This window comes from Liolophura sinensis, chromosome 1 (assembly GCF_032854445.1).
Source record: "Liolophura sinensis isolate JHLJ2023 chromosome 1, CUHK_Ljap_v2, whole genome shotgun sequence".
NCBI classification, from domain to species: domain Eukaryota; kingdom Metazoa; phylum Mollusca; class Polyplacophora; order Chitonida; family Chitonidae; genus Liolophura; species Liolophura sinensis.
Window position 1 is genome coordinate 39,445,065 of NC_088295.1, and position 22,360 is coordinate 39,467,424.

Here is a 22,360-nt window from a genome sequence, read left to right on the forward strand (position 1 = left end):
CTTATACAGTGTACAACGAGCTTATTTTTAGATCACCTCAGGAAACTTTGTTACTTTTTTATAAAGTAATAAGGGTGACAGGTGGATATGAACTCCACCATAATACTGAAATATTTTCTATTGGCTTAGATCAGAATTCATTAGGCATCAGCCACACGACAATCAAAGAAGAGTTTAACTGGACTCCTAGTCAAAGTGGTGTTTAAAAATGATTACAAAGAGTTGAGACTTTTCAGGGTCAGAATTATTTGCGGACCCTAAATTAACCTAGACCACATACGTATATTAATTTATAGATATTTGAAGTATATAACATCAATATATGTCTACTTTCAGTAATTAAAGAGCTTCTTACAAGAAACAAACGGGCTTTAACTAGATGAAAAAAATATCTTTGTTGTTTCTTATTGACAGCAATGTCTACATGGAGGCTTCATCTCTTTGAGAGTACAGGTGTAAACTACCAGCACTGATCCATTAGTGGATATTGCATTTTAGGTCCACAATATTCAGTCATGTGTTGCTTAATTGAAATCAATTATATAGTGACAAAGCTTTCTATTTTGAAGAGTTTCTTTTTATTTTTGAAGTTAGATAATAATATTCAGGTAGGTAATATATACTAATACAAAAAGTATGCTATAACATACATGTGCATGTTGGACAATACCCAATTTCCTGCACCAGAATGTAACAACTATAGATGCAAAATTGGCAAAATGGAACTGGGATGCAGTTCTGGAGATCTGTACATGTACAGTATCAGGTGTTAGGTAAGAAGGAATGTTTGGATGTCAGACTGACATTCTACTGCAATAAGATCCTTACCTATATGAACGAAGCCTGAGTAACGCACCATGATGTTTACCTGCGCACCTGTGCCACAGTCACCTTAACCTTTTTCTACAGGTAAACATAGCAATTGCAAGTAGCTCAGACCAAGGGTCATCAATATCACCTAATACACAGGTACGTTCAATCCAATGAATCAGGCACGGGGACAGTTACATGTATCTCCACACAGCACATCTTATCATCCACAAGTTCTGGCAGAAGCATTGCCTGACATCTGATTAGAACACGTACAGGTACATGTCAACAATAAGATCAGGTGAGGTAATCTAAGTGACTACAGCATCCACCTGCCAGCTCGTATGAGCGTACGTACTGTATCTCTGGGATCAATCACAGCCAGCAGCCTACAGGCAGTTTAGCTCTCTCCAATCAACCTCTCTGGCTCACTCCACTCTCCACAGCATCCACCAGTGAGTCAGCTAACACCAGTTCTATACATACATCACATATGTATTTTCCCTGTGTACATGTGTGCACACTGGCGACTAACGAAGATACGTTTATATGTGCTACTGGCATGTACATGTATTTCTTTTAACAAGCTAGTTATACGCCACTCACGCACATCCATGTAGTGTAGGCATTCAAGCAATGGTGAGGATAAAACATTACCAAATGCTGAATTCATCAACAACAGGATCTTAAAATATATGCTGAAGAGGTTATCCTTTTCTCAATTTACACAGTCCATACCAGTACATCATAAGGCAGTTAGTGATGACCCTACGCTGATGACAGCACTGGTGGTAATGCAGTCACGCGACACTGATGTGTTGTCAATGAAGCAGAACTGTGGACTACATGCATCCCTGACATCATTTTCTAAATCCGCTCCATTCAACTCTATATAGCCACATGTTTCTGTACTACAGGGCACAACTCATGTATGACTAATAATGCTTGTATTGACTCCAATATGTACCAGATTACAGGGGATTTGCGAAAATTAAAACCGTTTCAAGTCAGCAGAACTGAGATCAAACATTACAGATGTCAATGAATAACCAAGCTGGCTCAATGGAAATGTGCATAGCTGATGGCATATGGGTAACGCTCTACAAGAAACACCTTAAAAACCTGAGTCACATGTGTATGTACGTTTCGGAAAAACGCAGTTAAGAAAGTTTGAAAATAGAAATAAACAATTATTACTAAGTACATTACACTAACACAATAAAACAATAAAATAAAAGCCTAGGTGCCCACCCTAACCTTGAAGCATAATGGCTTAGTATGCTTCACCTACATGTAGCTATTGCCCTTCATGTGCATAAATCACACTCCTGTATTTCCACTATATGCTTTTCCATGTTTTTGTTTGTTTCTTTGTCATATTTATAACCATGGGCTGCTTTTCTTTGAAATAATTGTTATTATTATAAAACTATGCATGTAAAGGATTACAGACTTTAAAGCCTTACAGGCATTTTGATTAATAAAGTGTCCCATATTTTCAGCTAGAAGTGGTATACACACATGTATTATACGTGTCATTTGATTTCTTTGTCGGCATATTGACCGGGCCATTGGTATTGATTTTTAAATCCACATAAGTTGAATGACTGCAAACATTTCTCTCAATGTAATGCATACACACAGCATATCTACAGCATGATATAGCCAATTTATAACCAATTACAGGTCAGATAAATTGGTAATCAAAAAAGCTGTTTGATGGGTTTGCAACTGAAAATATTTAAAAGATCTAGATCAAACAGTATGAGGACTCTATGCATAATAATTAAATAAAACTACACAACCAACAAGAGTACGAGTTATTCAGTACTGTAATGGTACTGTATTTTAAAGTAAACAAAGGAGTGATACCAAAGTGCTTGTTCAGCAGCATGCACATAGAAAGTTAATGCCGTAAAGTGAAGTGAAATCTTTCTACACCATATTTTTTCAAACACAAATTAATTCAACATGAGAAATAGATTCAAACACCCTTCACAGTTGTTTACCTACATGTACATGCAGCACAAACTGATTTATAATTATAGCCTCCATGCTATGTGCATGGATATGTTTGTCTCTATTAGTAACAGGTACGTATGTACATAAAGACACCTAACCACCTGTTACATATAATACAGCTCTATCAGATGTTCTCTCTCTCTCTCTCTTTTTTTTATCACTGCATTTGTCGTCATGTCCATCCATGAAAATGAAAACCAACAGGTCATTATCAGGTACATATGAACCACTAAGCTCTACAAAACAATGTTTCAATGACTGGACATGGGGATTTCCTTAATACCATTTCTATTTATTTATTTGGTTAGTACCTAGTGGTCAAGTTTATTGGAGGAGAAAACTGCAGTGTCTGCAACAAACAATCACCATCTGGCAGGTACCTAACAAACCTCCTGACTAAAAGCCACAGCAGAAGAAGCAGGAGTTGGATTCGGGTATGCAGCCTGAATGGTCAAGGGCATGAGAGTGGCAGCTAGTCAGGGTTATAACTGTCACAGCCGTAGCCAGCCAGCATGGTTAGGGCTCTACAATACTAATTGCACATGTGTATGTAGGTGGTCAGGAGTATAGAGGCCAATGGGCTACCATGCCAGGCCAGGAGGCTCACCCACCTTACTGGCATAATGACCTGAGCAGTAGAAGTTAAATCACACATATGGTGGATCCGTATTCTGCTGTATTTACTTCAGACAAATCAATCTCAGCCTGGCTGCTAACCTACAAAATTTGATGATGACTCATGACATACACGTACACTTTCACGTAGCCTGATTCTATTCTCGTTTGTACAGCTCTAGTAAAAAGGACTGTACACCATTATTTGGAAGAGACGTGAACAAATACTAAGTGCATAGTCAGAGATATTCTTTTCAAAATGAGTGAATCAAATCTGATCTGTTCAATAGTGGCAAAACTGCTTTCAGTAATTTTAAGCACAGAAACTTATATGAATCAGACCTTGTGGTAACTATGTGTAACTTATCACACAGGCAGCAAAACTTAGCTTACAAAAAGGTTTAGATAATATTCAACAGAATGGAATATTAATATACAATGAAGACATACTCAGAAAATTAAAATTAATTCATATACAGTTGTATTAAATTCAAGCTTTTTTGTGTTTCAACTCAACTGGTTAATATATGACTTACAAGGCATAACAACACACACATTACACAACCCTACAAAAACTTGTACATTGATCAGCTAATGGGGAAGTCTTCAAACTCCTTCCCACCTGCATCAAGGCAATTCAAAGCTGTGGACTCATTTGTTCTAACCTTTATTATGTCATAATTATCAGTGTATGTGTGCTCATAAAACATGATATACACACGTACTGCAAATTCACAGAAGATGCGCTCTACTGTTATTTGGACAGTAGAACTTCTGAGATTTAAATCATTAAATACATTAAACTGTATGACATTTTTGTCGTCAATCAACCTCATGACGTGTATCATACATCCTGCACACCAGGCTTGAAGGCAAGCGTTTATAGTGCACATTCCTTAAGCTCATATCACTTCTGATGTCAAATGCAGGTTGTGCCACTGGATATGTACTGGTGCATTTCCATGTGTTTTCTCTTCGAATTCACGTTAATATGTTATTTTTGGTTTTAAATATAAATAGTATGTGCCAATTACTGAGACTACATGTGCTCATGATTTCCTTCATATGGCAAAGATGATACTTGCCCCTGGTAGAAGCATGCTTTAATGGATGAGAACTGCTCATAACCAGTAACAAGGTCAGCTCAGTGTAATAAAGAGAGTGGTAATCAAAAGTAAACATGGTACTGACCAGGATCAGGGCCAAAAGATAATACCCCAAAGCCACATAAGACACCCTGAAGGCAGATATAACAATGTACATGGGAAATGTGTGTGTGGGTGAATTAGTAAGAGTAAGGCCAGCGTAACAGCACTGAGTGCCCACCACAGTAATTACACCCAGACAAGAACATGAAACACATACCATTCCATGCATATTTCATATGCTGGAGTATCAATAACTACCTGGGAATAATGTTTAGTATGAATTAATTTACCCAGTTTCAAAGTCATACTCAAAAGACAACAGCAATTCCACAAAAATGTGTAAGTTTGTTTATCAATACTCTACTGAGTGTTATCAAGCAACTATTAAACTATGACAACTATTAAACTTCCAAAATGCATATACATATATATATGTATATGCATTTTTAATGGTAGCAATTCACCCCCCCCCCCCACCTCTCCTATCCTCAATACTTGCAACAAATAACATGTACAATTTGTAATAGTTGCATAGTAATTAAATTACCTTGTCATCTTTTATTTACTTTTCCCTTAAATTGTATGTTATCATAACTGTACATTTTTCAGATGGTTTGCTTTCATTATTGGTCTTCAATGTTAATGTAGAAAAGTCCTGCCCTGAATTGACCAACACTGTCTTGAGACAAAGGAAAGTAGCTGATACAGTAAAAGTCATGGTCAATGGCAATGCTATGCCTCAAAACGACAACAATTTAGTCACGGCTTCCATTGTGAGCTGGTTTCAACATATGGTGAAAGATTGATTCTTCCAACAGCATTAGCCCAGGTACAAACAAACATAGGGCCCTGGGATCTATTATTATGGGAAGAACTATTATGCCGTCACTACATATGTCCCTGCAAGAGGCAGCTATATTGATCAGAACTTGGCAGGCTGGCCCCTGGCTAATACCGAATATAAACACGTTATCCATTTAACTGAGGGAAACAGTCTGTTGAATATTATCAAGAATACCACTTGAAAACTAAATCTCTTTCTCTGTACTATACCTTTAATACTCCTATGCTACTTTTTAATTGTAGATACCTGAACTATCAGATGAACTGGAAAATTAGGTTTCAGCTGAGTTTTCAACCTATTTTTTTTTATAAAATAATACCATAACTACTGCATATTTTAGATGTTTCTCATAGCTAAAGAGGGGCTCCGTGGCTCAGTTGGTTAGCGCACTAGCGCAGCGTAATGACCCATGAGTCTCTCACCAATGCAGTCGCTGTAAGTTCAAGTGCAGTTCATGCTAGCTGCTCTCTGGCCGTATGTGGGAAGGTCTTCCAGCAACCTGCGGACGGTTGTGGGTTTCCCTCGTGCTCTGCCCGGTTTCCACCCACCATAATGCTGGCCGCCGTCGTATAAGTGAAATATTCTTGAGTACGGCGTAAAAAACACCAATCAATCAATCATAGCTAAAGAATGCAAAATCTTTTTCTCTGTTTTTTTAACAAAGTGCCCTTATTTCTAAACACACTTAACCAGCTTAACAGATAATGATAAGGTCATTTCACAGCTCACATGTACACGTATAACAAACAATATTTACAGGCCTATGTAAAGCCAAATTTTACTATTTTGACCAGACAATGGAATACTATAGTACAATTACACATCTCTGTTCTAGGTCTACTTACATATAGTAAAATTTCTGTGACTTGAATAGTGTTAAGCTCTGCAAGGTGCATACTACCATATCTTAATTTGTGGAAATCCTCCCTCGTTCATGGCCACCAGCTCACTCTGGTTTATGAGCCTGGTTCAATGGCTAGCAAAGTGGCATAGCTTAGAACAGTTCGCAGATCATAACTACAAGATGACATTAACAGCACTTTATTAGTTACACGGCTGTTCAACGACAGAATATGGAAATATATGGTGCCAGTAACCCTCATATTCAGATCACCATGTACATGTATTTCCATATCCTGTCAGTTAATAAGTATATGTACATAAGAATTTCATCTTGCAAAAGACCCATCAACTCAGTGCAGGAAGCTGACGTATCGGCAAATCACTTCAGCAACATCATCGTTTTCACAGCCGAACAAAGGGAGCAAACCTAGTCAACAAACACATGACATCGGCTGCAGGATGTCGAATATACATGACTCCCACGTGACCGGTGTAGTCAAATGAAACCTGAGCATTTTGTCTGATGCCCAGTAATGATGCAATCATGTCAATGAACTGCAGTTATAGTTGGTCTGTATCTGTTTAAGTCTGATTAAATAAAGCACCAATGAAAATAAAAAGTGTGTTGACTGCCAGGCCTTATGTCAAAACATGAAATATAACCTATCACAAGAAAGACTTTTTCTTCCTCCCCACCTCCATTTCTCTAGTCAATCACACAATATCAAAAAAGTCAATATTTAATCTAAAAGTTGAGCTTCATAATAAATGTGTACATTTAGTTGTACATGATGTGTTGCTTTAGCAGAACAAAGCACATGGGGCTGATTCCACAAAGCCATTTCTGAGTGAAAATTTGAAATATACAATTTTGGGGCTTATTTTACCGCTCTATAAACTAAGACTTTGATCACCTTATAAATATAATTGGAAGATGTGTCAAAGTTCCATTCTCCAGTACCAAACACTAAGCGTAGTGAGAAGGCTTTAAGCTTTGAATTAAGTCAGAAGCAGCTTTGTGGAATCAACAAAAAAAAGAGGTAATTCATGGTTGTGAATTTCATGCATGTATGAAAAAAATGCTTTGCTCTCGATATACAAGTGGATGTAACCAGTTAAGGTTAAAATTTCAACACCTTCACATTACTTAATATAGCACTCAAGACACAGTTTTGACTGAGGCATGCCAGCCTGAGAAAGCTTCAGCTCATACTGGTTTAGAGTCAGTGACCAAGAACAACTATATTCAGGGCCTGGGCTATAGTGTTACATTCCTTCATAGGTTCATCCCCTCATGTACAGGTATTGTTCCTTACATCAGTATGTACACAGCAAACATCAGCCGGACTTCGAAAGAATACTGTCATTCATGATATTACAGATCAAGTAACACAAAATGGCTAACCAATATGATAATATGCAAAGTGCTGGAAACGAAGGCCCTAAAAAATGCTTGATTAGTTTTTAGTAATTCATCTCTGTATAGAGTCAAACTAAAAAAAAAGACAGAATAATTCCTAATTCGTTCTTCTTTCTATCACACTTGCCCTCTGTATCTACTACATACCAAATGTTCAAATAAGGCAATCACACTGACATGAGATCACTCTGACGCCCCAAGCTTGATGTTTTCTGTCGTGTCAGTCTAACCTTTCCTTAATGCAGCAAAAATGAAGCTTAGTGCTACTGAATGCCAGTTGCTAAAAATTCTCTTCCAGTAAACCATGAGGGGATAATATATCACTAATATATCATTATCATTAAACAAGGCTTCAGCTCTTTTGGTTTGTGAATTTTCACACAGTGACATACAACAATACTAGAGTGTACACCACAAATCCTTACAAAACTTAGCAGTATAATAAATGAAACATAAAAAGCCATACAGTACTTATTTTATATATTAAAACATCTGCCATTTATACTTAAAAACAACATATTACTAGAACTTGTGGTAAAGAAACTAAAAATAAATATCATGATATATCTGAGGACTGTATGTTGATTAATTGCTTACTAGTACATACAATAGTATAATAAGACCAACTGGCGTTTCAGAGGTCTCACGAGTTCACGTAGATATCGGCGAGACAGGTGGGGGCTCTCGTAAACTAACACAGATAAGAGACGTTATTTTACGGTAGTTGCTAGTTTAATTATACGCCTGTCTGTCAACTCTATGGCGCTGTTGGCGACTAAGGTAAAATCACGTCTTTTAGCTGTGGTAGTTTGGGAGTGCCCCCACTTTGTCTCGGCTAAATCTGCATGAGCTTGCGAGACCCTTGAAATGCCGATTGGGCTTACTGTAATGTAACAAATACGAAAAAATAATAATAACACCATCCAATAAATTCATAAAGGCTTAGATATTAAAATATCTGCAATCATAAGATTTTAAACTACAGCATTCCAAAATGGACCAAGCAAACTTTTAACTTAATCTTTACACCTTTCGGTGATAGCCTATAATCTCAAAAATTTGTTCCAATGAAATGTAAAAATTAAATTATATATTTAAGAATCTTGTGTAATCCACCAAATTAATGTAGAGCTCACCCAACAGAGAAGCTACTAATTTCCTGTAATTATGAACACAAATTACTTCCTTTGACCTGAACGCAGATTCACATATTACCAATCCTGTTTCTAAGATGGCAAATAAACACAGGCAGCGAAATTTGGCGCGAACGAAACCGTCGGTCGCGCAACGGTTACGTGCGGTTCAATTTGGCTAACCGGAAAATCGGTTAGGCCAACTGTCCAACGAGAACGTCCTTAGAGTCAGTGTGCATTAGGTAACTACAGATAAACTGGACTGAACAGCTTTCATAATCACAACGCGGCCAGTATGCGGTCAGCCACAGCCAGCTGCCTGTGCTGGCCACATGGAAATGTAATCATTCATATATGCTTTACAGGCTTTGAGATAATACTCAAATTATTTATTTTGACTTATCTTTTCACATATAAGCCTGTATAACGGAATTTCACGTAAAAATGTGCCACAGGAGTCAAGTACCAACCAGGCAACACACAACGTTGAAACACCGTGTGAGTGTAAAATTTCTCTTTCTTTTGTTCACCAACCTTACGGTATGAGCTGCTAGATATAGAAAAGAAAAACAAACATAACATTGAGCTGAATACTTTTATTAATGATCCAGAATGATGCCTGAAACATAAACCACGTAAACAATTAGCGTAACCGATCGGGTTGATAAACATACGTGGCGTAACCGAATGATCGGTTAGGCGAGGCGGAAAAGACGTAACCGATTTCTGGGTTTCGCCGGCAGGCCAAATTTCGCTGCCTGAAACATATCCTCTTTTTGAATTTACAGGGACATATGCTGATGTTACGAAGCCATATTTATCCAGTCAAACTCAAAGTTAAGTTGCCTTGGTCCATAAGATCACCACTTAACACCTATGCAATATAAATTACTGAAGATAGCTACAAAGTTGTGACAAGTTGAATTCTAAGGCCAGTGACACTTAATTCCTTGTTTCTTATTTTGGAAACTGGTTGTGAGCGGCAGAAAAATTCCAGCGTCCACTGTCATTATTTCAGCTATCTTTTTTTATACCAGGTAGTCTCACCTCGTGTTACGCTTTCTGGCAAAAGGGAAATAATAAATTAGTTCCGATCCAGGTAGTAAAATGGTGTGAAGGCAGTCACAGAATTCTAAGAATCTAGTGTGATTGGCCTCAGCTTCAGGCTGAAACTGGATTTTGCTGTATAACAGGCAAGTTTAATATTTCTATGTAAAGATGATGTGCCACATATTTTTAACCTATACCAAAAAGGGGCCGACATTTACATCCCTGGAGTGACGTAAGCATCTGACAGCCACATAGAACTCAGCCATTCATTATAAAGGTATCTCGGAAAATACATGGGTGTTCGCAAGGCTGAATTTAGTCATTTGATTTTTTAGAGATATGCAAGATCAATAATGAAAACTCAATCAGTTTACTATGTGACCACTGATTGCTAAATGTCTGTTCAATGTAGTACCACTGTTGGGAAACAACATATAAACATAGGGTCCACTTTACTCCGTGCAGAAGCTACAGGTTAGATGCACAAAGTCGAACACCACCTGTCATTCTGAACGACATCCTTCATACATAGACCCTCCTACATCGAATCATACACACTAAATGCATGTTTGAAAGCTAGATTTACAACTCCACCAACAATATATACTAATGTTTGCAAACTGTTGTATCCGGTAAGTATTTCTCATTCATCTTGCTTAGCGACCGGATGGAGGATTACTTCTCAAAATATCCCCTTGATGTCAAGGAGAATGAACAAATAAAAACTAACCCAAGGCTATCGACTTACAATGGATTGGTGCAGCGCATCGCTTCTTTAAACACTCAACACATGTCTTCGAAACAAATCAACAAATATCGTGAATAGTACATAAGACAACAAATGTTTCATACCTGTGATGTCTTGATCTTGTACGCCGCTGTCCGCCATTTTTCTCAATGACGTAAACCGAGAGCGCCACCGGATGTGACCTATTGCGAGCGGCTACAGATGTTGGTTGGAGTTATTTCCCATTACATTTATCTCAGTAATGGCAACTAGCTGTTGTAAATAGATTTCTGGAATGTTTTCTGGATACATATTTTGTTCATATAATACGGCGGCTTATCGAACACTTACTTAGTAGAGTGTATCAATGACTTTTTCCAAAGAAAATATCCTGATACATAAAGTGACAGTATGATGTCTTAAAGCGTTTACCGGTATTAGTAAAACTGGTCAATCTGTTGTTCTTCTCAAAAAATTACTTCTTTCGCATAGGTCATTATTTTTTTCATAAAGGAAATTTATTTCAGCTGTGGCGGAAATATTATTTCTATAGGGCTTTGAACAAAATATTCTGTAAAAAATATCCTTTGTGAAAAAAAGTGACGGTGTTTGTAAACAACAATAGATTTACTTAATTATAAAGACTCGATCTTCTTTTTTGCATAAAAAGAAAAAAAAAACATTAAATAATCGTTTTCTCCGTGAGGCCACGCACCATACCATATACCAACAGTTTTATTTTCATTTATTTATTATTATTGATATTATTTACACGAAAAAAATACGAAAAATTAACTTTAAAGGAATGTTTTTGCAGTAAGTGACGCGTGTCTTAGCGCTTCCATCTAAACTTTTCTCTGTCATTCCACTAATCTGGTTTACACAACGTCATAACAGGAATATTTGACGTTATATAGTAAGTGGAAATATACACTCAAAATATAATCTGTTAGTGGTTACAGACTGTTGTGTGTTATTATAACACAATCCTGTGTAATATTCAACATAATATCCTGTTCTTCTGACAAAATTTTGTAACAGATTTGCTGTAATGAGAGAATAATCTACTGCCACGACAGAATACATTCCGCCGTCACTCATACAACATACCGCGACTTTCTGTTAATTGTATTTGATAACTCTTTAAATAATCTAAACTCGTTATGCTGGATAGTAAGCCCATATATAAGTTTGAACGAATACTGTTGATCGTGCTTGGGTATAGGGTTTATTTCAGGACTTTCAAAGTTTTAAAACTGGAGTTGACATCGATACAAAGGTTGCATGCTGGAGAACGCGTTCCATCACAAATGACGTCACGGAGATTTAAATGACGTATGTGACGCTATGACGGCTAGAATCGCTCCTGACGCTAGCTATGGAACAAATGACGTCGTAAAGGACGCTTCGTGCGCGTTGGTCAGTGCTTGTCTTTGTCAACGTTACCGGTATCCTATCGTCATAAAAGAGGGTAACAATAGAGCAAAGAATCATGAGTACTAAAGGTAAGAATGTTTTCGTTGTAATTTTACAAAGTATTGTGTAGCAAAGATGACCGTTTTCATTTCATCCAACATGTAAGTGAGCTTTACTTTCACTCTGACCCAGTAGAGAGAGATCCTAACACAGAGCTTCACAAGAATCTCCAGCGATAACTAGCAGCATGCATCTCAACCTATGTGTGGGGGACGTATTATAATACTAAAACCTTTACCGTTAACATAACATCCAACACACAAGTTAATCTATGGTTATACAATTTTAAAACTTTTAAGAAAAAAATTTGTATACACTTGTTAACAAGTGTAACCGTAATCAGCCTTGTATTTAAAATGTAGACCTTCAACATCAGTTTTGGGATGTACAGGCGTGTAGGCTTTACAAATATTTGAACTTTTTGGATGACATCGTAATGTAAAATGCTTTAAGAACCAAATTATACATCTGACAGGTCAGCCCTATGCATAAAATGCGATATAGGCCTACTATACACGACTAATGGGAAACTGATAGTATGATTGTTCATGGAGAAACTGGTTTAGTTGCCAAGATTTCTTATAGTCTATGCAAAATGGCCAGCGAGTCAGTGACATAGGGATCTATATTCCTCAGGTCATGTGACTAAACAGATCAATAATACTGTTATCCTAATTCGAAACGTTTTGTCCATGCTTGCAGTTTCATGCGGAATGGATGCGCACAATTGTCTGAGAGTCTGAGAGTGATAGGTTGCTAAACAGCGTTGATAACCTACATGCACACTGAAAATATACATTTCTTCGCTTTTAAGAAAAAAAAAGAAAACAAAAAAAAAAACCAGAGTATAAATGTAATTATTGGACGATTTAAAAACCTTAATCAATCATCTTTTCACTTAGCTTCGGTTTGGCTTGTTTGGTCCTCTCTATAGAAAAAAACTTGCAATTTATATATACCAGTCAATGCTCTACGTCTTAAGTATATGATAAATCCTTTATACATACATGTATACTGTAGCTGAAATCAAACATCCGTTGATTAGGTTATGTATATTTTCTATGCACTTTTAATGGGAGATTATACAATTCTATACATTACAAATTTCTGTTGTTTATCTGTTGGTGAATAGGAAAGAAGAAAATACCAAGGCCTTTGAATGCGTTTATGCTGTTTGCCAATGACCACAGGGCACAGTTCAGAAAAACCCATCCCGGGGAGACCAATTCTAAAATCAGTGTCAGGTTGGTATATCTGCAGAACAGAGCTTAGTAATCTATCCTTTCAGCATAGTCTTAGTCGGGAAGAAGGAGGTGTGTGTGGGGGTGGGGGTGGGCTGAGTGGTGGTGGGGGGGGGGGGGGGGAGGAGGAGGGGGCTTATTGCCTGTGCGACACCACGTCCTGACCACATAAACATGGATGGAAAAGATTGGAAACGACGAGGCACTCTGATTTAAAAATCTATATAGTAGTATACATGGCATGTTACAAACTGCACACAAATTTATACCAGGCCTATATGTATATCTATCTATGCAAGTGCATGAATATGTTCCTTTTCTTTCAATAATATGCAGACTTGGGGAGGCATGGAAAGAGCTAAATGGAAAAGACAAAACACGATATTACCAGCTGTCGAAGAAAGCCGAGATCGAACATCGTAACAAGTATCCGGGTAAGCCGTATTTTCAATCTCATGTGCTGTGCGAAACCTGCACTCATAAATATAGCCATCTTAGTGTACCTATTATAAATGCATGCACTGCACATACATAAAAGTAGGCGTACGCCTACCAATCAAAAACCATGTCATGAAGTAAATGAAGAATTTATTTAGAGATTCACAAGCTTGGACCGCAGTAGTTTCAACCATCGAAACATGCATGACATACGGCAAACACGAAAGGTCCAGCAGCAGCTTTTGGTTGTCTTGCCATGCATGTAATTTGACCGTTGGTGGATTTATTGCCCGCTTGTCACAAAAAATGCTCCGGCCAAAAAAGTTCTTAACCTTTACGGAATGTCACACGTGTATATTGAGATCTGTTCTGAAGTAGGCCTATGTGTCATCTGCACGATGGCCTGATTTTCTCGTTGGAAGATGTATTTATTTAGTACTATTAATATATATCAATGCCGTGTTTCCTGATTATTTCATATTCATCAGAGGATATAAAGGGAGACTTTTGATTTGGCGTTTTACAAAATGGGTTGTCTTGATGGCCACCGAAGGAATATTTATTTTCCTGATTTATTTTCTTGATACTCAGCGGCAAGGTTTATCGGGGTTTGCCTATATATATAGGGAACCAACAGCGGTCCGATCGAGTAATTCCGCGGTGGAATAATTTTCCATGTAGTTCACTTATTGAGTTCAGAGGTTCTCGTTCACATCCAAGGAAAGGGAGTAGTTTCCAACAAGGTAGGAAGAAGTTGAGCCCTGCTGATGACCCACAAGGAAGGCCTCATTCTAAAATATTTATAAGCAACTGCATGGTATTGTTGTTATATACATGGTTTGAATGCTAGATTCAGATGACAATCAGACCATCTTATACGTAGTTTCTTTGCATGTGTCGGGGATCGTGCGTGGAAAATATAATCTATCTGGATGGAAATCAAGACAGGTATCACGGATGTTGGTCGGGTTCTATTTCGCTCTTGCGTGTGTTCCGTTTTGTCCCATGCGTTATATAAATATCTTCTTCTAAATCTCGCTGATATTTGATAAATATGCACAGCCCGTGCATCCATATATCAGTTCTACGTGACAGCAGAAACACCTTTCTCTGTGACATGTATAGAGAAACCTTTAATCCAGAATTCCTGTTTTACACATGTAGGCCCATGCCTGGGGATTTATATATATACGTCGTAACCCGTTGTAAGCCAAACCGAAAATGAGCTGCATTCTTATTGAAGACCAATAAATGGTCCAAATGAGAGCCACCTATAACATTTTCCAACCCTCACATTAAATCTGCACACTTTATATAAATCATCAGGTGGAGCAGGGGTTTCAAAGATGTCTTAAAAAGAATATATCGGAGATTTTGGGCAAAAAAGTCCATATTGGCTGATTAAATCAAATTTTTTTTATTTGCCAAGATTGGCTCAAAGTATTGCGTTTCGATGAATAAAGACTGATCGAATTTTTGCTTTTTTAATCTTCACACGAATCTAGTAATACATTTTAGAGATACTTGTTTAATTGTTATTTGACCTGGAACTCATTTACGGACTACAAATTTGAACTTTGATATGGAATTCATGCCTCGAATATCCACTGTCTGCCCGGCATCATTGAAAACTGATGACCGCTTCTCTCTTGTGTGTTACCAGTTTTATTTCTTGTTTGTATAATTTCTTACATACCTTTGTCTTTGGGAGCTAGTGTTAAACGTTGTTTTGGAAATGGATCTTGCGATTATCGACTAGGAACGCCTTTTACGGACTACGAATGGTATATGAATGTCGGACATGGCGCTTATATTTACCATCCTTCATTTTCCTCTCTGACACAGTAAACTGTTTTGTGTGTGTTACAAACCTAAGTTAGCTCCATGATCATGAGGCCTGGGCACTATATATATACCTCGCAATCTCCCACATTCAATTACATCTTGGCCACATATATCCATTACACGAAATTTATGTTGGTTCATACCAAAAATTTCATGGCTTTCACCTACTTTCGTTCAAGACAACCTATACCCAATTCCACACAATGGTTATTTTGGCCGTTTTGCAAGAAAGTATTCTATACTGCATTGGATGTCAAACACTACGTGTTCAGGTTACTCACCAGCACATACTGTTGTGCAACAAAATGAGGATGTTCTTGCAGCTAATATTTTTGTTTATTTCGTGGTCATAATTTGTTATTGACAGATTACACTTATTGTCCAAAAGAAGCAAGGTCGAGCAAACGGGCTCGTCGTGAACGACTATCGAATGGTTCGGAAAACTGTGAAAAAGCAGCAGATTCATCATCATCTTTGAGCCCACCCAGTGCATCAAACAGCAGTGAACAATGCGCGGACGTCGGTCGAGGAAAATCTGTTCCAGTTAGATGCGAGGGAGTGAAACCTCAGCCAAAAGAAGACACACCATGTTCCGATGGCATGTACAGGAGAGATATGTGGCACTGCGGCCAGGGTGACCAGATGACAGCATACCCCCTGCCATATGGGCCTCAGTACCTGCCACCAATGATGTACCCAAGGTTTCCGTGCTGGGAATATCGATCACATCCTTACATGCCATCGCAGCTCCCTCGAATGCCATTCATGGCCCATCCAATGATGTATGCCTGTCCCCCACATCAAGCAACCTTTGGATATCCCGTGAATCAACAGCCTGAACATAGTAAGGATTTAAAACTAGCACACAATATACCTATGTCTATGCCGCCAAAGTGGTCTCACCACTGCAGTATTATGTTAAAGACACACATGCACCAGGCCCTCTTTCCTATGTTCTTGCACTAACTTCTCAGTACTGAGTACCAAGAGAGACAGTAACAAGTAAAATTTTATAGTCTTTGGTATGACTCGAGTTTGATCCCCGGTTTCTCGACTTCGAGGCGGACGCTCTAAACACTATGCCACCGAAACGTCTCCACGCGCAAATTATAAGTCCATGGAAAGACCACTGAAACCTACGTCCTAAACTACCTATATTTATTTCTGTTTGAATGAATAAAATGCCTGTGACTGCATGCTTGAAGTTTATGTCGGTGGCGTTGCCGCGATTTTGTATCTTTATTTTAACCTCAGGTTGAAGTTTTTTTTTGTTTGTTTCCTTGTTTGCTTTGTTTTTAATGTAATATTTATTAATGCACAACACAGAGCTATTACACTATTTAAATATGAATACGTTTGCAATGTCACTCACACGTAAAAAGGGGTACAAATAGCTAACGATAGAGAATTTGACCCCCTTTTATTTATTCCAAAAAGTTTTCAGTGGTTTTTCATTTTTTTCCCCTTTTCCAGCTTCACGTCGGCCATCGTTAAGAAGCTTGGTTTACATACATGCATCATACATCAGCATTTCCTTCTGCGTGTATAAACTTTACAATATTGCAATATTGTTTTATCTGAATTTGCAGAGGAAGGCGTATCGACATCCTCTGTTCAGTCAACCAGTACTTCCACAGAACAAGAGTCCGGTGCCTTCAAAACGGTGGACACTTCCCAAATGTAAGAATCAGGAACATACATGCATATATCGGGTGGGCATAAAAAAATGGACCGTACTTTGACACTCAATATCTCCGAAACCCTCTTACGTCAGCTTCTAAAAATTTATACACTCAAAAGCCACTATATGTCCTAAATATAAGACCAAATTTCAATTTCACCTTTTTAGATTTCTGTTCATGGGACCAAAATCAAAATAGAGTCAAAAACGCATGTTTCGGACATTTCAAAATGATGTTCTACCTTGTTTTACTTGATAAGGTGATCAATTCCTTGTCCGCCGCAGAGAAAATCATCTTGATTCAGCAAAACTTGTGCCCATCTGGCAGAAGGATTTTTCTGACACTAGAGCCAGGCAAGTTTTCCAGACGACACGCAGGTGCAGCGCGCGCTTCACTCATGACACCTGACAGGTGATGCAATGTGGGTCACCAGAACGTGCGTTTTTGAGGCTATGTTTTCATTTTTACCCTGTGTACAGACTACTCAAGCCATGACCTTGAAAATTGCTCAGTATATTAACAGAATCATGCCATTTAAATGTCTAAAGTTTGAAAGGGTTTGAACAAAGGATAATGGAGCAATGCAGCATCACAGTACGGCCCATTTTTTCATCGAAAGCATCGATGCTGATAATTAACCAAATCACAATGGCATTTGCATCAGTTTCGTACGCTCTCAATAATTAAGAATGTTTTACATTCATTTGGTGCTGTTTGTAAACATCTTGTTCATGGACATGCACTTGTGTATAGTTCCAAAATATAAAAAAAAAATATGTGAAATTGTCAATCAAACAAACCAGGCGTTTACAAAAAAGCCATATTTTGTTGCAGTAATCAAGCTTGTTTTCCTTATTTTATAGTCAGTTCACTCCGGTATCCTCGAAAAACGCTAAAGACAACCACCCAATCGCTGTTCCTGTAACCACAGCGCCGAAGTTGGAGCTCTTTGTCCCAAGTTATGTCCAAGGTCACCCGGTGCCGGCACCATTTCCAGGAAATGTTCAGTATCCGTACAACACCAACCTTCAGTATACCCAGCAACCTTATGGAATGACCATGATGGCATCTGAGCCAAGTTCTGTGACTGTGAGTTCCCATTACGAACAACCATACGTCTGTCGAACAAATGAGCACGAGAAGTCATTCTCTGCTGAACTTAAGAGCATTGGTGAGCCCGATGTAAAGACCTACGCGGATCTCTGAAAGGGACAAACTGAGATCATTGCTATTCCAACTACTTTACCACAGAGGACCCAAGACGGCTTAGCAAGCGGGTCGACTTAAATCATTCACAGTGGAAAAAGACCACGTTCACAAAACTCAGTAATTCAAATGTCGTATCTTCCATCGTTAATTACGCCGCCCCAAAGAACTATTACCCAGACAAGGACATTTCCGAAAAAAAAAAAAAAAAATGGCATATATATATGAGAAATTGGATTTCAGAAGTTTTGTAAAAATGGTCATCGGCCTAGAGTTTTAAACTGCTCCCAAAACACACTCTTTATTGCAATAAAGAATGACATTCCACCAAGTTACGGATAAAATGCTTGGCGCACGTCATGATTGTCTTAAGTCACCAAACTGGATATACATGTATATGCATTCATAAGATCTAAGTGTACATTGGAAAGGAGACTGATTATATTTGAACACTCAACTGAAGTACATATGTGTGATCACAGTGAGCAGCTACCTTATAATGCAACAAAATCTGAACAAACCGTTTTATACATGTATTACATAAGCACTCCTGAAAGTTGTTGAGAGCGCCACATTGGCGGCATGTTTATTTTAACTGTCACTTTAATCCGGCATCAGTGATATGATATTTTTTTACCTTGTCACATGTGTCTTCTTTGTGTTACGTCGATTTTCTCATTGTACCTTGTGAATCTGTTATGGTACTTTGTTCTGTTCTTCTTCTCAAGAGTGAACAGACTTTATTTATAAATGTTTCATAATATATGTTAGTGATCTTTCAACGGATTTCTAGTGTTTGATCTACTGTTGATCTTAAAGTGTTGAGTTTGTTTCTTTCGTATGATTTTGTCGTATACAGCTGAACGGCAGAAAGCAAAATAACGAAAAGGTGAGCAGGGCGCTCTGCTTCTCGCAAAAGTACACCTATACATGCATGTATACCGACTGCCGGGAAAATGAGAGACGTGCCTGCAGCAGACCATTACAGTGCACCATAGCAATGAATAACTTGTCTAGAGCCGTTTGGAGATAGGAGCTACTTTTCTGAATATAGCACAAATGATGTATATACGGGAAAGCAGACCAACAAAAAGACAAACGTACACATGTACGGGCACAGATTTTGTGAAACATGAGAATAACTGATTATTGCTTCACGCCACACAGGCAATACTTCAGCCCTATCGATGCGGAAAACATGAGACTATGACAATGCAGCATGAAAATGTGTAAGCTACTGTCTATTTCATCGTAACACGCAAAGCCGAGCTGTATTGGAAAGTGGAGAAATGTAGCAATCAGAAAAGAATACATTGTAGGCCTACATGAAAATGTAGGTACCAGCAGTAAGTACCAGCACGGGAGTAATGATGGAAATAATTACCCGGTTTTATTAAACTTAAGCGTGCATAAGACTAGGTTACATGGAAGATGTATGCTAAGTTTTATAGAAATAGGTTCACAACTTTTCACGATTCATGGCCAGAATCTAAATACATGGAACAGTGTAGTCCTAAATTGGGGTAATTGCCATTAAACTAAACTATGCACAACTTCAGATGATAGGCAAAATGTATTGTTTCATCGAAATCGGCGCAGTAGTTTGGGAGATGCATGGGCAAAATCTGAATGGGCCTACATGAAAAGCAGTGTACAGCGCCATTCTAAGTGGGAGTAATTACGAAAATAATTACCCGGTTGCCATTAAACTTAGATATGCACAGGTTCAGATGATAGGGAAAATGTATTGTAAGTTTCCTAAAAGTCGGCGAAGTAGTTTGGGGAGGATATGCATGGACAAAATCACGTCTACAGGCAGAGAGACTAACAGACGGTGATTCCAGTAGTACCTCCCTTCCAACTTTCGTTGAGCGGTGAATAAAAACAGATCTTCCCAACCATGGAATTTAAATTACTGAACCTATGATCCTTAATATAAAACCAAATATAAAAGGTCACTTACAACCTATATAGCTTATAACATCCGTATTTTCAAAGAAGTGTTATTAAACAGACATGCCAGTGATATATGCAAAGGGCAGATAAACAGTCCTTAGCCTTTTGCGTCACCACCGTTCCATGCCAAGCAAGGACGATTTCTCGCAAAACGTACCATGCATTCATAACACTTTTGCGGCCAAGAAGTGAAATTACGGCCTCACTACTCAGGATCAGAAGAGATCGCCATGTCTATTTTCCTATTTGAATAAGAGTGTCTTTACTCTATGTAACGTAGAAGCGTTTAGGTGTTTGTCTATCCTTCAACTCCTGGTTTTGGATCAATAAATTGTGAAGAACACCACACGACAAAATATATAAAATCTTAGAAGCCAACCATTGCTAAAAAGTACTTATCTTTTTCAAAATGCGTAGAACTTTGCATGTAATGTACAAACCTTGACATTACCAAGATAGTGTGGATTATATATGTTGTGTGAAAAACTCGAATATTACCCGTTGGAATACCTTTCGCCATCTCGTCGAAGAAATCTCTGAGGGAAATGTTAGAAGTGAGAAATATCACCCAGTCGATAATTCTTGAAACATCTAAGAACAAAAAGCTCCATTATTAGATTATGTGCTTGATGTCTTTTCGTATTAATATCAAAGTCGAATCATCAGGGGTCAGGTTTTCACACGTGTAGTCAAGTTTTATCTTAACAGGAAACAAAATGACGCTTTCATCAAGGCTAACTTTAATGTCGGGTTTGTTGCTCATATATAAACACTTTTGAACAACGTGCTCCAACAGAGAATATGGAAATATGGTAGCAGTGTTCTCACTGGAAGTGCCTTAAAGCGACATGATTTGTGAGGTCAAGGAAAATTGACTTCAAAACTGAAGTGAAAATGGCTCCTCAATAACTTTTCACAGGGTTCGCACTCTCCAGAGATTTCAAATTTCCAGGCTTTGTCAAACCAGTCAAAAACAAAATTCACCTTTTTTTTCAGGCTACCTGGAATAAATATTCTATATTTATACAAACCTGAAGCAATGTAAAATGATCTTAGTTGAGCTCTCTTGGATACATAAAGCAGTGCATTAAAGATGGCAAAAAGACTGCATGAAGTTTAGATGAAAGAGTACGAAAAATTAGTTGTAAATGTGGTCATTTATATTTTTTTCGATTTTTCTTTAAATAGTTAGTGAGTGCTTAGGGTTTAACGTCGCATTTTTCAGTCATATGACGACGAAGGAATCCTTAGTAATGTGCCTCCTTGTTGCAGGATTTCCACCGTTCTTTTATCTAGTACTGCTTCACTGAGACACTTTTCCGAAAGGAAGTTAGCCACCCCGCCCATGCCATTATAATGATACAGGTCAACCAGTCGTTGCACTATCCCCTTCATGCTGAACGCCAAGCGAGGAAGTTACAATTTCCTCTTTTAGGGGCTTAGGGGTGACTCGACCCAGGATTGACCCTGGATCTACTGCTCCCAAAGCGGACTCTTTAACGAAAGTAAGAGACACTTTTTATACCTCTTGGTATATATGATTTTCTTGTAATAATGTTATAGATGAGGATATAACACTTGTTTAAAAAATATATTTGCACTAGAATTTGGTCTTTTCAGGTAACAAATGTGTTCAACTAAGATTTTGATCACATTTATATTTTTAATATATTCATAAATATGATCATAATTCAGATTAAATGCATTTGTTTGGATATGAAGAACAAATTTACATTCAAATAAATTTACTAGACATGCATCACATCCTTATTTAGAACATTACTTTGCAAAGACGATATATTCCAAATTGTCGTCCCAAATACCCACCATACAAACTTTTTTTCAAGTACTCGTTTCTTCTGAAAGAAAACATCAAAAATAATATTAAAGATCGTTTTTGCAAA

General features: G+C 37.9%; 2 protein-coding genes across 2 annotated transcripts in view; one reads left to right on the top strand and one right to left on the bottom strand.

Moving 5' to 3' along the window:
* LOC135462087 (microtubule-associated protein futsch-like) overlaps positions 1–10,774 on the bottom strand; it is a 43,999-nt gene extending 33,225 nt beyond the window's left edge. Inside the window, exon 1 of the mRNA XM_064739440.1 lies at positions 10,738–10,774. Within this exon, the coding sequence (XP_064595510.1) occupies positions 10,738–10,774 (37 nt within the window). The remainder of the gene's footprint in view (positions 1–10,737) is intronic.
* A 1,223-nt stretch (positions 10,775–11,997) lies between these two features.
* LOC135461339 (transcription factor Sox-17-beta.3-like) lies at positions 11,998–19,278 on the top strand. The gene is made up of 6 exons (XM_064738380.1): positions 11,998–12,117; positions 13,221–13,332; positions 13,666–13,763; positions 15,980–16,456; positions 17,202–17,292; positions 18,158–19,278. The coding sequence occupies exons 1-6, from the start codon at positions 12,105–12,107 to the stop codon at positions 18,498–18,500; spliced, it is 1,134 nt and encodes a 377-aa protein (XP_064594450.1). The 5' UTR covers positions 11,998–12,104; the 3' UTR covers positions 18,501–19,278.
* The last annotated feature ends 3,082 nt before the right edge of the window (positions 19,279–22,360 follow it).

Coding starts and splice junctions, on each gene's coding strand:
- LOC135461339 (XM_064738380.1), top strand. Junction 13,333..13,665: donor AATTCTAAAATCAGTGTCAG/GTTGGTATATCT, acceptor AATAATATGCAG/ACTTGGGGAGGCATGGAAAG. Junction 17,293..18,157: donor ACGGTGGACACTTCCCAAAT/GTAAGAATCAGG, acceptor CTTATTTTATAG/TCAGTTCACTCCGGTATCCT.